This window comes from Lonchura striata, chromosome 8 (genome assembly GCF_050655825.1).
Source record: "Lonchura striata isolate lonStrDom1 chromosome 8, ASM5065582v1, whole genome shotgun sequence".
Classification (NCBI taxonomy): domain Eukaryota; kingdom Metazoa; phylum Chordata; class Aves; order Passeriformes; family Estrildidae; genus Lonchura; species Lonchura striata.
In genome coordinates, this window is record NC_140710.1 from 6,705,325 (window position 1) to 6,721,812 (window position 16,488).

Consider the following 16,488-nt stretch of genomic DNA (forward strand, 5'->3'; position numbering starts at 1 on the left):
ACTTAGGCAAGAAGCTGAAGTGGACCAGGTCTAGCTGAAACTATAAGAGGAATGTGCAGAAATTTACCCAAACTGAGTGTCAGCCACCCTTCTAGGGTTAATATGTTTGTGAATGTTTTGTGGTGTGTGTCAGAAAGGAAGGGCCAGGCATGATTCCTCCTTCTAAATGCTATATTTGAAAGACTGAATTTATTAATTCCTCATGAAAAATCAAACCTGCAAGCTATAATTTCTGCTGCTGATTTCTACTTGAGGTGGAGCATTAGTTATGTATTTGAGAGTATGCCTTCTGCAGACATGGTATTAGAGACTTAAGCTCTTTATTTACTGTATCTGGAAGCCTTGGTAAGCCAAGACTTCTACAGTATTTCACATTTTATTTTTCTGAGCCACAGCTTAGGATCAGGTGGCAGTTAAGTCACTTAAGGTTATTTAAATGCATCTAAAATGTTGCTTAATAATTCAGAACCAGTTTGCTCTGTTTAGAGTATTAAGATTTTTTAAATCCTTTTAATTAACCAATTTCAACAGCAGTTTAAATAAACAGAAACAAAAAATCTCCCTTGAAAGTGCAGAAAATAAATTTAACTCAAATTGCATGTCAATTTAAATCAGATGTAATCAGGATTTCAGTAAATTTAGGGCCAGGTAATTCATAGTTTTGGGAGTATATGGGAATAGAATAATGGTAAGATATTCCTCCAAACCCAAATGTGATTTTTCATTCCTGTGCTTTGGCAAGATTAATCCTCTTTGATGCTCACAGTGGTGAAAATAATGCCACAGGATAGTAAGTTTAGCTGCAGCACTTGCTGTGGAGTCCTCTGAGCAGGGAATTGCCCTCTGATGTTCTCAGAAAGGTGATGTTGGAGCATAGTTCTTATTTTGTTATGCCAAGTAGTTTGACAATTTTGTGTATGACTTCTGGCAGCTATTCTTTATAAGGATTATTCTGAATTTCACCATGTGCAAACTACTGCCTTCAGATAACTTGCTTTTAAACTTACTAGGTCATGTTTAAACTCTCTAAATAGTTAATGAAAGAATTTAATGTCCAGGACCATCTTTGACTTTTAACATTCTTCCCCCTAGTCATGATCTTGATAGAAAAATAGAAGAAAGATGTTATTGTGATAAAGGATTAGTGCAGTGTCACAGCTACACCCTATAGTATTTTTAGGAATTTCATGTAAATCAGGCAAGTGGCTTGAATATCTGTTTTATAGCAAAGAAGGATTTCAGATGAATGAAATTTTTTTTCTGATAGCTTCAAAAAATTTTGAGAATTACATCTGATACCTGTAATTTTTCCAGTCATTTCCTACTACACCAAGTAGTAGTCATCTCTTTTAATTCACATAATTTAAATTTTTCTGGTCAGTGATATCATGTGCTTACCCTGATCTAGTTTACACAAGGCCACAGCCACCTACAAAAGTAGATGTCCCTCCTCCTATCATTTACAGCTTTCCTTAAGTCAATACTACCTGCCCTTGTCTTTCCTCTCCTTTCAAGATCTGTTGTTATTTTATTTATTCAAGCAGTTAGGTTTGGTTTAGTTAAGACACTGAGAAGTTGCCTAAGCAAATTGGCCATTCCAGACTGGCATATTCCCATGCCTCCTTTGAAGCCTGGTTTCTGACCATTCTTCCTGATGACTTGTAACAGTGGAGGGATTGGAAAGATTAACCTCGAGTGCAAGAGGAAAGGACACTGAAGCATTTGTAACTCCCAGATTTTCCTGCTTTTAACAAGTTTGTTGGTCACAAAGAACAGTATCACAGTCTTTTGGTCAACACCTAGAAAAGGGAGTAGGTAACATTCTTACTCTGATGAAGTCAGCCACAGCACCTGAGAGAACTTTGAGTATATTTTGCTTCTTGAAACGTGATGTTTACTTTTGTGGAAATACAATTTCCATATAGGTAGTAAAAAATTCTGTAAATATTACAGAAAGATTTTTCACCATGCTTTCTTCCAAGAAAGACAGACTTGATGTGTTTTTTTCAGACCCAGTGTCTTTACATAAGTGACTGATCCAAAGCAAAGGATTAAAGCCCTTCGTGTATCAAGTCACTGAAAGGAGATCTCATCTCACAGATGTAAGAAAAGAAGTAGAATTACATTCTGTAGATCAATATAGTTTGTGATCTCTCACAGCAACTCTATTTGAGTACAGGGAATGTTTAACCAGTTTCAGGAAATAGGTGTGCATTTCAGATGAGCTCTTTTGCTGGGGCTCACTAGGGTAAGGAAGCATTCACGGGCGCTGAATGCTCACGCGGAGCTCTCCGTGAATCATCCTCATTAGTTAGCCCAATGACTAATGCCAACCATGGGATTAATGTATTCCACCCAAGAGCCCTTCAGTGCACATCCCTTGCACCCAAAGTGCTCTTTTATTCAGCACTGCCCCATTTTACAAAACATTTATTTCAGGGGAGGCACGTTTTTGTTCGCAGGAAGATGCCTTAGTTAAGCTGTAGAGCTTTGCTCTTGCATATGATCTTATCCAGCAAAAACTGGGGCTAAGATATTTTGTATTTTTTTCTCCAGAATTCATGTTTAATACCCATTTTGTGAACATTTTTGACCCATGCAGGAAGAAAATGAAATTATAAAATACCAATGGAGAGCCTTTGTACTGGTATGATACTAAGACTGCTGTGTCTGGTTACCAGAAAATTTAATGATCTCCTGCTGTTTTGGTAATTGCATAAGTAATGCATCAGACTAAATCACCAAAGCAGTCCTAGGCACTCTCTTTATTCCATTTGCCTATCTACCAATCACAATGTTATACTGTAGATATCATTGTGATATCTGAACATCTTAATCCTTTGAACTGGTGATAAAAATCCTTTTGGATTGTTCTTTCATGCAATTATAATTAAGTGCACATGAATCCAATCCTGGGTCATTCTTCTGTGAGTGGCTGTGTTCCCATCCATTCCCCTCTGGGATGTATGCAAAGCAAAGTTCTTACAGTTCATTTGGAGCACTAAATATATTTATATGTTTTCCAATTTTCAGAGGATGTGGCTGTTTGCTTCCTTTCAACTCTTCATCAGTCTCCAGAGTGCAAGCTGTAGTATTTCTGGGGGCGTCAATTTTTTTCTGTGTAAGAAGTGCATTTAAAAATAATTAAATACATTAATAATTGTTAGCTCACTATAAGCACACAGGCAGCAGTGCCCACAAGTAATGAACTGTTTTGCTCCGTCACAGCAGAAAGGATGCTTAATATACAAATGTTCTCATCTGTAAGTGCCAGTACTTAAACTTTCTCTGCTCAACAAGGAAAATGAAGGTAAACAGTGTGAGGGAGAAGGTAGTGGAGCTCCTCTTCCTGCAGGTCCTTTGTCAGGAAAAGACAAGGTCCATGGTTTTCTGTCAGCTTATCTTTTTCTGAGAAACTCCACAGAGAATTCATAAATAGATCAAATATTTCAAACCAGAAAGGAGGGAGGGAGGAAAGTGGAAAATCTGAGGAGAGCTTTACACCACCTTGCTCCTCCTGGAAGCCTGAAGTCCTCCAGCCTCAGAGCTGTTGCCACTGTGGGACCATGAATGTCAGGTCAGGACCTGCATGTGACTCCTCTGACTGCCTCCAGCTCCATCTTCTTGTTCTGAAGGCAGCTTGTGTAATACTTCAGCACCATTAGCACCACAACAATAAAAGTCACATTATTCAGAGAGGCTTTTCTTAATTGAGATAACTTTAGTGCTTGCACTTCTGCCAAAATGAAAGAGCAAATCGGTTATAATTGAAAATGAGCTGTTTGAAAGGCTAGAGGGAGATGCAGCCTTTTTATAGTGATTTTTTAAAGTGAGATTAGTTCTTGGAAAGGAATGTAAAACAAATGTTCAGTGATGTTGGTAACTGGATGAATTTTGGCCGTATTTTGTTCAAGTACTGATCACTAAACAAAATTTCTGGTCCTTGGCTAAAAAGAGGCACAGAACTGCTTCAGAGCTACCCAGGTGTATACAGCCCTTCCCAAGGCCTTTTGTTGGAATGTAGATAAACTACAGTTATGTATTATTTTCATTACTAACTGTTAAAAAGCTATAGGATTAGGGTAAAAATTTGGTATTTTAAAAATCATAATTAACATTAGGGCTTTCTTTAGTTTTTATAAAAAGATTCAATTCTGTAAGATTGCTTAAAAACCCCTTTGTTTTTAGGCTTTTGCTTTTTAAGGGTTTGTTTGGCCTTTTTCGGGAGGTTGTTTGTTTGTTTGTTTCTGGTTTTTTTCTTTGCAAACATGAGGTATTTATTCCAGATGAAAAATTGGATTTTCATTTGGAACTTTTGAAAAGCACCAGATAGTCCAGGTGCCACTCTATGTATATAGCAACAGTGAGTTTGGGCTCATCTTTGCACCACCCTGTCATTGCGTTTAGTGTTTTAGAAAACAGGGGAGAACATAGTTGCTGTCTTAATTTACTGTCAAGTAAGTCAAGTAGTGCAAGAGAGGATAATCAGCCTTCACTGATTAAAATCTATGCAGCTTTTTTTTTTTTTAATACAAATTATGTTAAAGCAATGAAAACTTAAGACTCTGTGTCAAGGTTGGCTGCATCTTGGAGCACTGCATGGCTTTCCAAGGGAAAAATGGGAACCATGCTCAAAGTAGAGGATACAGCATCACAATTTTCTGGTTTATTAACAGCTGCTACTTTGTTTAGTAAATGTGTTTTTAAATATGCTTAATCTAAAATATCTTTTTAGAAAACATCTTGAGAAAAATAAGTCAGTGTGGTGTATAGGATTTAAGCTTCATATTTGGATTGAGGCTACATGTCTTTTACTATGACATATTTTTCCTTGTTTGTGATGGCTTTCTTCAATTCAGATGTAAATTATCTCCAAGTTTATTCAACTAAGCCCAATCTAATTGCATATATTTCTATAAAGTAACTCTACTTTTGTTTGTTGCTCAAGTTGAGCGTATTATCTGTGTAACCCAGAGATATTTCAATAGGTAGAAAGGATTCACTGTATTTGTTTGTGTGTCACTCTGAAAATATAGTTTTTTAAACAGATCTGGTACTTTACCAGGTGTGCCTTTAAGTAAATTCTATTGCATTTATACTTTAGGAGGATTAGAAAAGAGAGTAAAAGAACTCTTTGTCCGTTAGATTCATTAAATGTATTCATGCGTGTGTAACTGGTATAGAGGCTGTGCTGCTGGGGAATCAGATCCTTGTCCTAGGGTGGAGAGAAAGGTGAAGGGTGTGATATTTACTGCTTGTGTAAGTGTCATAATAATTGTGTATTTGATTCTTTATTTTTAAATTACCTTCCTGGGCATTAAGCCATTTTTTTTTTGTGTTTATCTTTTCTCCGCAGAGTTAGGGAGGGTAAGGAACCACACCTTGTAAGTGGTAAAAGTACAGCTGCTCAGGATGTGAGCATGTAATGGAACAGATAGGTCAGCAAAGGTGAAGACAGAAATAACTTAAATGTTATTCTAGAAGGAAAAAGACTTTGCTATAAAAATGTATTAAAATGCTGTTTAAGCTAACATTAGTTTTCATTTTTGGTTGATCTAAAAACCCAATTAATTTACTCAGAATTAAGTGTAAGCAGCTACTGCATTCTTACAGGAGTATAAGACTTAACATCACTACCTTGTGCCTTGCAGAGTCATAAATAATTTGAACTTCTAAGTGGCACAGAAGTACTTCAACTAGCTAGTGCTTAGTTGGAATAATCACCACAGAATTCACTTAAACAAATACTTAAATGATAACCTCCCTGGCACCAAACTGACATTGGTTGTGTAACAAAGCTCTTTAAAAGATGAAGCCATAGCTCCAGTGCACGAAAACCTAAGGTCCCATAAAATGGAATCCATAGTTGGAATAAAAGTTTTGTTTATCAGCTTGAACCTATTTCAGTGAAAGCAGCTCAATGGCAAAATCTAACGTGGCAGAACTAAAGCCCTGTAGCACCTCTGGCCATGTTTCTGGAAGGAGTGTTCCCTGGAGCAAGGGGAGTGTTCAGGTTTGCACAGAAAGTCATTTGCCTGAAGATAAAATCTCCTGGGGCACTCTGTGTTCAGGGCTTTGGGACAGCCTGAATGCACCTGCAGGTATTGTACAGGGTTCTGGGGCTTGAATGTCAGTAATCTTTCTGCCACTTGTGTTACACTCTCTGTTTCTGGACATTGAGTCCCTCCTCTGCCACCCTTCTCACTGGATAAACCTGGAGCACTTTACAGTCTCTTTTCAAGGGGTTTTAGTTCATGTTCCATTATAATATAAAGTATTGGGCATTAGCAAACTCACAAAAGATTTGAAAAATACAGCTGGTTTCACAGTGTGATGCATGAGGTGACTCCTTAGAGTCTGTGCTTTTGACTTTTAGAAAGTCAGTTATTGTAGGACTTGAAGATACATATTAAAATGGACATCAGCATGCTTCGATGGCTTCCTGTGTAATTGCTAACAACATAGAATAAATCTTCAACACATAAAGGTGTAGGGTTTTGGGACAGTGTAACTTATGTGCAGAGCTGTTTTGGAAAGAGCATCATGAAATGGCATCAGAGCCAAAGGGTGTCAGCTCTCTGGGCTCCAGAATTTATTCTAATGGTAATGAAACAAGACACACGGATACACATCTAAAGGCATTCTATACTTTTCATTATGAAATAATGCACATAAATATAAGTGAATGAGATAAATATAAATGAATGAGATTCAGTAGAACACTACACTGAACACATCTTTGCAGGCTACAGCTCTTTCCTTTGATCTCTGTTATAGATCATTCTTTGGTTTCTAATTCTGTTTTAAAATACTGTAAGTTAGAATGCATCTTAGGTCTTTAACTTCATATATTTACAAGAGAAACCATTTCTTTTGCTAGGAGGTGTGTTCACTAATAAGGCTTCTATTCTTCCTAGTAAACAACATATTTACAAGCCACAAATAACAAAGTAGAAGCTGCAGAAGGGTTGTGGTGTGATAATTAAGTACAATGGCGACCCATATGAACAGAAAATGCCAAGGAGCTAAAACAAAGCAACAACAGCTTTGTTTGTTGACAGATGTAGGAGCCATATTGTTAGTTAATTGGGTAATGGTGTAAACATTTGCAAACTCTGCTGTCCCTCAGTGAATTAAGCAGCACGCTGAAATTACGGTGAAAAGCTGCACAGTCCTTGTGCTGCAGGTACTCCAGAAGGCTCCTAGGACCCTTCTCACTGAGGAAGGAACATCATGTGTTGTTGTTATTTATGGCACTTCAAGTTTGCCAACCTTAGACTAGGACATGTATCTTGAATTATGCCCAAGTGAGTAACATGTTTCCATGTGGTCACAGCCTGGAAGGTTGTGTTCAATGCCCAGGCATACTTTTGGGATTTTTTTTTTTTTCCCCAAGTGCAAGAGACATGTTATGACTTCCCTCCCTTTTCTTGCAAAATAAAAAAAAAAAATAGCAAATTAAAAGCCCCAACAAAATGGTTTCAGGATTTGAAAATAGAGATGTCCAAATTAATACAGGTTTGTACTGAGAAGAAGGAAAATTGCTTCTCTCAGGTGCCCAATGCCTCAGAAGCTTGAATTGCACAAACCCCTCTTTAGCTCACTCCCTGCTCAGTAACAGACTGTAGCAGAATACCAAAACATTAAAAAATGCTACAAGATACTTAATTAGCATACTTCTGTAATCACAAACTTAAATGCACTACTTTGGCTGTTTTTTACATAACCAGTTTGCTTTCGTAGATAATAACCTTTCAATAATTCAAGCAGCATCTGTGCAGGAATGCATAATTGGACTGTAGATAATAGGAATCTAAAATTGAGTCTGGTTTTTGTAAATTATTTTTCTCTTCAGACATTTAGCAGTAGCTCACCACGGTACATGCAGTTTAAGAAAATATGTTCCTGCTTTGGGAATAAAAATAATGCATCTGTTTGGTTTTTGGGTTTGGTTTGGGTTTTTTAATTATTTCATTAAAAAAAAATAATGAAATTGCCGTCAGATGAAATTGCTCTGATTTTGATGGTCTTAGGAAGTGATAAGCCTTGAATATTTGTTTAAATAGTAATTTTTCCCTCATTATTGAATAATACAATAGAAATGCAAATATATTTCAAGTTTGCCTGATTTATTTGGGGGAGACAATGAGAAGCAATACTACACAGGATTAGTAAATTAGGCTTTTAAGAAAATTACATTAACAATTCTTATTAATTTATAACATTTCATCTGCTGGACCCTTAATGTTTTCTGAAAACTTTTCCAAAAGCAGTGGCATGTTGTGATCATAGATGAAATAAATTTATCTTTGGAAAAAATGCTTATTGGCATGCATCTGCATTTATACCTATGGCATAAGAATAATAAACTATTATTCACAAGCAGACTTCTGGTAACTGATGTGCTCACACGGCAAAATAACCAAAAACAGAATTACCAGGGAAAATAAGTTTAAAAATGGAAGGGAAATATTTCAGAAAATGTTTCATCTTTCTACATGAAGCTTTGCAATATTCTGAAGGATGTCACAGCATTGGTTTGCAAACTTGAATGTCAGGACACTGGGACACTTGTTGTCATTCATTGTCTATATAAGTAAATATATTGTGTAATAACCACACAATTAAACAGTTTTCTCGTGGTTTGGGGTGATTGAGGTGTCTGGAAAGAATTGAAGTGAGTAGAAACTGGGTGTTCCACCACAGGACTTGGAGCAGAAAAGGGAGTAGGAAAAGTTTCCCTTTTCAACGGAGAGATCCTGTTGGGTTGGCTATGCTGCTTGCACCATCAGTTGGACTGAAATTTTGGGATGTCTATCTAGGAGTGCAGTTTTATTTTTCATCTTAACTCATGTGTTCTAGTAAACCTTCCAAAAGTTCTTAATTTTGACAAAAAACAGATTAGTGCATAAGTTTATGGTAGAGAACCAGATCTTCTTGGAATTAATGTCACGGGTTCTGGTTTTTTATTATTCTGTTCATTGTTAATACAAAATAATACTTGTAACTACAACAACAGAAAGCACAATATATATTTCTTAATCTGCATCCTGGAAAATAATACCCACTGCTTCAGTCATCACTGATGGAGAGACTCAAAAATCTTCCCAGTAAAAGTATGCACTGTGAACATAAACAATTCAAAAGTCTACTTACACATATCTTTGTGTTCATTTATTTACAGGTGACCCAGCTGGATCCAAATAAATCATTACTGGAGGTAAAACTGTATCCTCAAGAAACCCTTTTCCTAGAGGCAAAAGAATAGATCAAACAAGATTGTAGGACTAATCATCCTTTGATAAGCCAGAGGCACAGCATCGAGAGGAAGACTTCTCTGAGCACCACCTTGTACTGACATCCAGCTCAATTCCATGTCACAAGTTTTGCCTCTTGCAAGAATCCTGAAAAATTGAAAAAACAAACATAGCTACTTAAAGTTTCACCTACATGAGTATATGTTTCCAACCTCATTTAAATGAGCAGAGGATAAAGTTCTGCTATGAACACTGAACATTATGATTCTGTTGCTCACTTATCATCCAGCTTTTGTTATAATTAATGCACTGTTAAAATGTGAGTGATTGTTAAGTAGAATTTTTACTCCTCAAATGCCCCTTTTTCACCAAGGAATCTTGGACATTTCTGCCTGTACTTTTGACACTAGAATGCTGTATATTTGATATCTCACTGAGCCAGTGCTCTCATATATATGCATTTTATTTCTGTGTTTGAATTTCTACTTTGTCAACTAATTTTAAAAGGCAGAAAAAAAATTAATGGGACATTCTCAGCCATGGAAATTTAACAGTATTATAGTAGAAAGCATATAATTTTTGTTAGTACTTTCTGACTTCTTTGATAAGATGTAAGGTTTTGTTTGGAGAATATAGTTTGACATATATGCGAGATATTTATTTACTGGTTCTGCTTTGGGTCTCAGTTCCAATTCAGTTTAGGAAGTATTTTCCATTACATTGCAGTGTGAAACTGCTTATTGCATGATGTGAATATTTAAATAACATTAGACACGGCCAGTACCAGAAACCTGGTATCTTGCCAACACTTCAGGAATCAGCTGATATTGAATATCAGCTGTTAAAAACCTTTCAAATACCAGATACAAAAGTTCTTTATTTCTCCTTGTGAAAGAAAGGGCAGTTCCCATTCTAGCAGTTTTTCTTCACTCTGGCACTTGCTTGTCTCCTATTACTCTGCTGGTTTAAAGCACCTTGTTTGGTTCATCAAACAATGGGTATTTTAAGGGGCGGTGTAATAAGAAATCTGCCTTATTGTTGCACACTTTGGACATATTAACAATACATTATTGATCCCATCTCAAATTAAAGAAATCATAGTTCTCTTGTCTGAAATGTATGCACCAGCTACCTGCTACCTGACATGGAAAAATCTAGTATTTTAAATTTCTCAACCATAGAATGAGCATACTGAGGCTAAGACTATAATGTGCAGTTGATGCCAAACCTGCATCGAAACTGGTTTATTTGGGGTTTTTTTTCTTACTTTTTTTTTTTTTTTTTCCCCTCCTTTCCCCCCCCCCCCCCTTTTTTTTTTATTTTTTATTTCTGAGCTTGCAGGATGGTGTGCATTAGCACTACAGGATCATCATCTGCTAAACGAATTTGTTTTTCATTTAAAGCCTGGCACATTGTTTTCCATCTATGTTTATACGTAATTCATAGTGTTTATTGTAGCTGAATGAGTTCTGATTTGAAAATTTTATACCAAGCTAAAACCAGTTGCACACATCTTTTAGTCTTTCTTTTTTTCTTTGGAAGGATGGTGGTATAAAATTAAATGTATGCCTATTATTAAGATGTTAGTGATGCTGATATATTGTTACCTTTACCAAAAATGCGAATTTCTGAGCGGGCAAAGCCTTATTCTACCTTTTATAATTCTGTAATTAGTGAGTGCTACACCAGACACTTTTAGAAGTGAAGTATCTATGACAAACAAAAGGTATAGAAGTGTAAGCAAATCCTAATAATTTGCAGTTCACAAATAAAAGAATTCCTAGCCAACAGAATGATAAATGTATGTGTAATGGAAAGCTGAATGCAGACGCTTCATTCTGAACTTCCATTTTCTTACAAAAAAAAAATTCCACTGCGTTTATTAAATAATAAATTAACATGGGATGCAAATTGGGGTTATGCTGTTTCTACAAACAATCACAGTAAACATACAACAGGATTTTAAAGTGATGCATATCTTTTTTTTTTTCCTTCTAAGTTGGCTTTTGAGGAAAGGAGTTGCTGAAATAGTGCTTCATGAAGCAAAGCAACCTTCCAGCTAATTTGTTTATATTAATCTGTTCTGTTTAACTTCTGTTTGATCTCATCAGGCTGTTTTCTCTCACTCAACTTGATTTCTGTATTTTGACTATATATTCTTTACTTTGATACTAGTTTTATAAAGTTATTAAATGTGGCTTGAATATTTGTTGAACTTGTTGAAGTCAGTGCTCCCAGGGTTGTATGGCCTTTTTTTTTTTTCTTCTAAACTCTATTATTTTTTCCCTCATTTTGTTCATATTTCAAAATACACTGTCATTATCAAAATGTTCTAGTGATAATTAACTGGAAGTGTTCAAAGTGGTGGCATTACTTCCCTCTGATACAAAGATTTTGAGATCAGTATACAGGGATCATTCTGCCACGAGGTAAACAAGTGTATCACTCTTTAAATAAAACATTCATGATTTTGGTCCTTACATACTTTGGGCCTGATTTCAAGAAGCAACCATGTCAAGTCACCTTTCTGAGTCACACCATCAATATAAACCAATCCCTGTGTAGAAATATTAATATTCTATGCCATCATTTTCTGCTCTCCTGGTATTCACTTCACACGCTCTGCTGGCATGGATAATCCTCTAGTCATTCAAATTTTGTAATTCAGTATTACCCTAGAACTGTAACACCATTGCTACAGAGCACATCCCTGATTCTGCCTTTTTATCTTCAGGTTCTTCACATTAATGGATTACCATTAAGGTGATTAATGCATTAGTTTTAAGTCTTAGGGAATTGCTGTTGCTGAAAGGAATCCCATGTGATGTGTCAGCTTCCGCTGCTCGTGGGGTGAAGGTGGGGCAGCCTCTGGCTTTGGGAGAAACTTCCTGCCTGTTGACAGTGGTGTTTGAAATCATTATAGAGCCCATGCAGGACACGGTGTTTGCTCTGTACTCTCTACATGTGCACCCTTCAGCTCAGTGGGAGTGCTGAGGATGTTTCTATTGGAGCTGTGTTGGAGGGTTTGTCTATTCTTTTTTATGTAGCAGAAGAGGACTTTGGCTTTCATAAACTGTACCTACTCAGTGACATTAGAAACTTAAAATAAATTTTCAATTGCAGCAATATTTCTACTAAACAGTTATATGATTTCACTCCTCTGTATGTGGGGAAAAGTTGAATCACAGTATCCCAAAGTCACAGGACTGAAGTGCTTCATTATCCAGGCCTCATGTCCAGGCTCCCTAAATGATGCATGAGAAGATTTCAGTGCCTTAAAATAACTTGCACGGCAAGCACAAAAGCACATAAGTGGGTGTCTCCACACAAGAAGAGTCACTACCAGGCAGGACCAGAACCTGCTTGGAGCAGTCAGTCAGAAATGCTAAGGATGGAGATGTCTTATGTGTGCCATTCCTCCCTGGGGCAAAGGCTTCCCCTCTTCTGCCCTGCTCCTGAGGCTCTCGGGGGGGCACCAAGGGAGGCACCAAGACCTTCAACCATTTGACAAAGCAGAGGATCCATTTTTATTTGGAAAGAGTGATGGTGGCCTCCTTCAGAGAGTTTTCACTGATTTTAATTCACACTTTGGTTTTTCCAATATTGTGAGGGCCTGAGGAGAGACAAATTCCTTTGCTGGATATTCCCTAGTCTGCTTCAACACCACCATAGCACAGGTAGTTTGAATGTGTGTGCTGCCCACTGGCAGAGCTGTTTGACTGCCAAAATACAGAATTCCTCTAAGGTCCTTGAGAGGGAAGGTGAAAATCAGTCTTTAGGCTGGCAGCTGTGTGCTTGCCTGGGGTGAGCCAACCCAGCCCTTGACAGTGGATGTTCATTGCTGCCATTGATCTTTTTGAACAAAAGAGCTGACAGTGGAAACTGGATGTTGATTCTGCATCTGAGTTTAGTTTTATTATTCTGTTTGTGTAAAAGAGAAGGCAACTGCAGTAGACTTAATTATATTTTTTTTCTGGATGGGTCATGAAAGAAAGCAGAAATTACTGTACACAGCATGAGACATTCTCTACCCGAAACTATTTCCTCCACAGATGACAAAGGTGGAGAAATACCAAGTTTAGCACTAAACGTGTCAGGATCCAGGCAGTTTTATACTCAATTTAGTCTGATATAGATGTATACTTCTGCCAGCAGAGCTATCTCTGCCTACACCTTGCACTGGAACCAGGCAAACTAATTTAAAAGTGACCATTTGTTTCCTGGAGCAGTTTTGAGGCTGATAAAGCTCACTGGTGGGTCAGTGAAGATGAGAGGAAGAGGAATGCAAGGCTGCTCCCCCTGACAGTATTGCTGATTTTTGTAGGATGAAATTGATAGGCTACTTGAAATACTTTTTTTAAGATCTTGTTACTACTTTTGAATTTTACATCATTTTGGTTTTAATTTTGATTATATTTCAAACAAATTAAATGCTATAAAGGTTTGGCTGCCTGAAATTTCTTTAAATCTGACAAAGTCAGCAGCCCAGAATTCAGGAAAGCCTGAGAAGGCAGATGAAAGGTCCCTTGAGTGTGTGCAGTGAAGGCAAGGCTCACTCCAGATCCAACTCTTGGGAGTCACTCCAGACCCAAGCACCCTAAAAGTTTCAAGGGGTTTTAATATCTCATTAGATAGCAGAGAATCCACTCCTTAGCCAGGGCTTTCCTCTGTGGGTTCTTTTGTATAATAAAGATTGCAGCCTTAATATAATTCAATTAAAATGTCACTCAGCTGCTAGTTATAGGAGGAGGCTTCATTAGTTCCTGTGATTACAAAACTACTGGTTAACAGAATTGTTATTTTGTACTTAGTACCCCAGAGTTTCCTTTGCTGTTTTCCAGCTCCATGTTGTCACAGTGTTCCCCAGGATTCCACAGTTCATCACTGTTCCCTTTCCATCCACTCAACTTGGATGGGTTTGTGTTATTTATTAACAGCAAAAGCTCACCACTGATCCCTTTCTCCAGGAAGTGGTGCCTGAGTACCTTGAATAACACAGGTTCCCTCACAGATTTTTGAGGACATGGCTGGAATCCTCTCACTGTGAAAATTGCTGCTTTCTGCTTCCAGCTATCAAATCTCATCAAATCTCAGATAATGTTACCTTTTTTTTTTTTTTTACTCAAGAAAATATGTTTCCACTGTAGTAAACACTACTACAAATGACTAGCTTAGTTGTTTCTATTTTTAACAAAAGGAGTCTTTTACACCATAAAAATATCTTCTGGCAGGTTTCCTGTTTCTGATATTTTTAATAATCCGTTACATCTTTGGTAGTTGTTCCTAGCAGTCTGTCAGTTGTTTAATTCAGGATTTGTGTATTCCAAAAGTTAAATTTCCATGGATTTTCTGATTTTCGTTTCCTTCTTTGAGTCTGTCTTCCTATTACATCCTTGAATGTGCTGGTTCACATGACCTAGCTGCTTCTTGTGGGCATTCTGCAGTCTTTTTAAGTCAGATACATGTGTATTCTGAGGATCTAAGATAGTGTCTTCGAAAAGTTTTGGTTACAATCTTAGTCTTTTACCTGTGACTTTATTTTCTCTTTGTTATCTTTTTATGCAGTTTTCTTCTAAAATGGTAGTGGCTACTCGGGTGATTTTAAAGAATCATTATCATTTTGTAAAATAGTGAACATAAGTATGTTTTCATTCACCTAAAAATGTAGTTTCTATAATTTTATTTGCCTCTATGCTTTGTTTAATCTACTGTTACAGTCTCCTTTATCATGAGTTACTATCACTAATAAGTATTTTATACCTTGTAATTATGGCATCCTGTTCATGATTTTGCTTTTTCTAAATTTACAGGTAGAACGCATTTGTTGTCATTTGAAAACCCCCGTTCTATTGCAGCCATTTTAGGAGCTTAAAAATTATCTGATGTGTACTTTAGGAACATTTTTTATTTTGTGTAGGCCTATTTGCCTGTTTATGTCCTGATTAATTAAGACTGATTGCGTAAGGGAAAGCATTTCCAAACTTGGTGGCAATGAAGGAGTTTTTTTTAATGACAGCTATAAAGTCGCTAATGCAGAAGAACAAAATAATTTATAATCTTGTGGATGTAATAAAGAAAGAAGGGGGGAGATATTTTTTTTAGAACCTGCGATTTACAGAGAACACTCCGTTGCTGAAATATACTTCTTCGAGGTTTAGTCCAAGGTGAGTCGGACATTGTGTGGCTGTTGCAGCATCGCCTAACGTGGGAAAAGCAAACCAAATCAACAAACAGAAACACCGAAAAAGTGATCCCCGCCTTGATGCGGGTCCCCCCGCGCCCTCGCGGCTCCCCGGGAGATGCTGCCGCGGCGGAGCGGGATGGGGGCGAAGGCACCCCCGGCCTTGCCCCGGGACCGCAGCCGCCCTTCGGCCTCTCGGGGCGGGACGGAGCCGCCGGGGCAGAACTCCCGGGGCACCGGAGCCGGCGCGGAGCCGCCCCCGTGGGTCTCCCCTTCCCTTCCCTTCCCTCCGCGGCCGCCCTGGCTCCGCACCCGGCCCGGCTCTGCCCGCACGTCCATCAACAATTATTTAAAAATTATTTAAAACATAATCAAAGCGAAGTCAAAAGAGAGGGAAGCGCTCGGTGCCGCGCCTTCCCCCGGGGGCGGAGAAGGGGCCGCTCAGCCCGGCGCTGGGCGAGGGGCGCGCAAGGAAAAATTGGGTATTCCCGGGGGAAAAAAACCAACAACCCACGAACAAACAGCCAACAAACCAAACAAATGGAGCCACATGCTCGGGCATCGCCCCAGCGCTGCCTGGTCCCGCGGGGCTGATGGCACCGGCCGGGGCTGGACGGTGCCGTGGGAGATTTGGGATGGTCCGTCGGTAACTTGAAAGAACTCAGTGTTTGTATAAGAGCCCCTTAAAATACCGCGTGTCAACTGGAAAGAGAATATAAAAATCATTTTTTGCCCCAAGTGCGTGTGGTTTTGTTACAGCGGCCCTCCCGCCCCTCCGCAGACGCCCTCGATGTGTTTCTTGAACGACGATAGACCGTGTTTATCTATCGCGTTCCGTCAGGATTGTTCTGCTCCTGAGCTCCTGGGGCAATAAACATTGAAGGGGGAATCCTCTGCCAAATCCGACCGGGGTTGTCATGATCATGAATAAAAATAAAAGGATTAATCTTCTGCTTTCGGCTAATGAAAAAATATAGCCTCCAAAACATGGAAGCGCCGCGATGTGCTGAGGCGGGATGCGGCCGGGCAGATGCGGGAGCGGCGCGGGGG

The 16,488-nt window shown here is 38.3% G+C and overlaps 1 protein-coding gene across 5 annotated transcripts in view; it reads left to right on the forward strand.

Annotated features, from left to right (window-relative positions):
- FAF1 (Fas associated factor 1) overlaps positions 1 to 16,176 on the forward strand; it is a 159,924-nt gene extending 143,748 nt beyond the window's left edge. For all 5 annotated transcript variants that reach the window (XM_085586271.1, XM_085586272.1, XM_085586273.1 and 2 more), the window contains one exon: positions 9,185 to 16,176. In XM_085586271.1, coding sequence (XP_085442397.1) covers positions 9,185 to 9,268 — 84 coding nt within the window. In that variant the 3' untranslated portion in view covers positions 9,269 to 16,176. The remainder of the gene's footprint in view (positions 1 to 9,184) is intronic.
- The last annotated feature ends 312 nt before the right edge of the window (positions 16,177 to 16,488 follow it).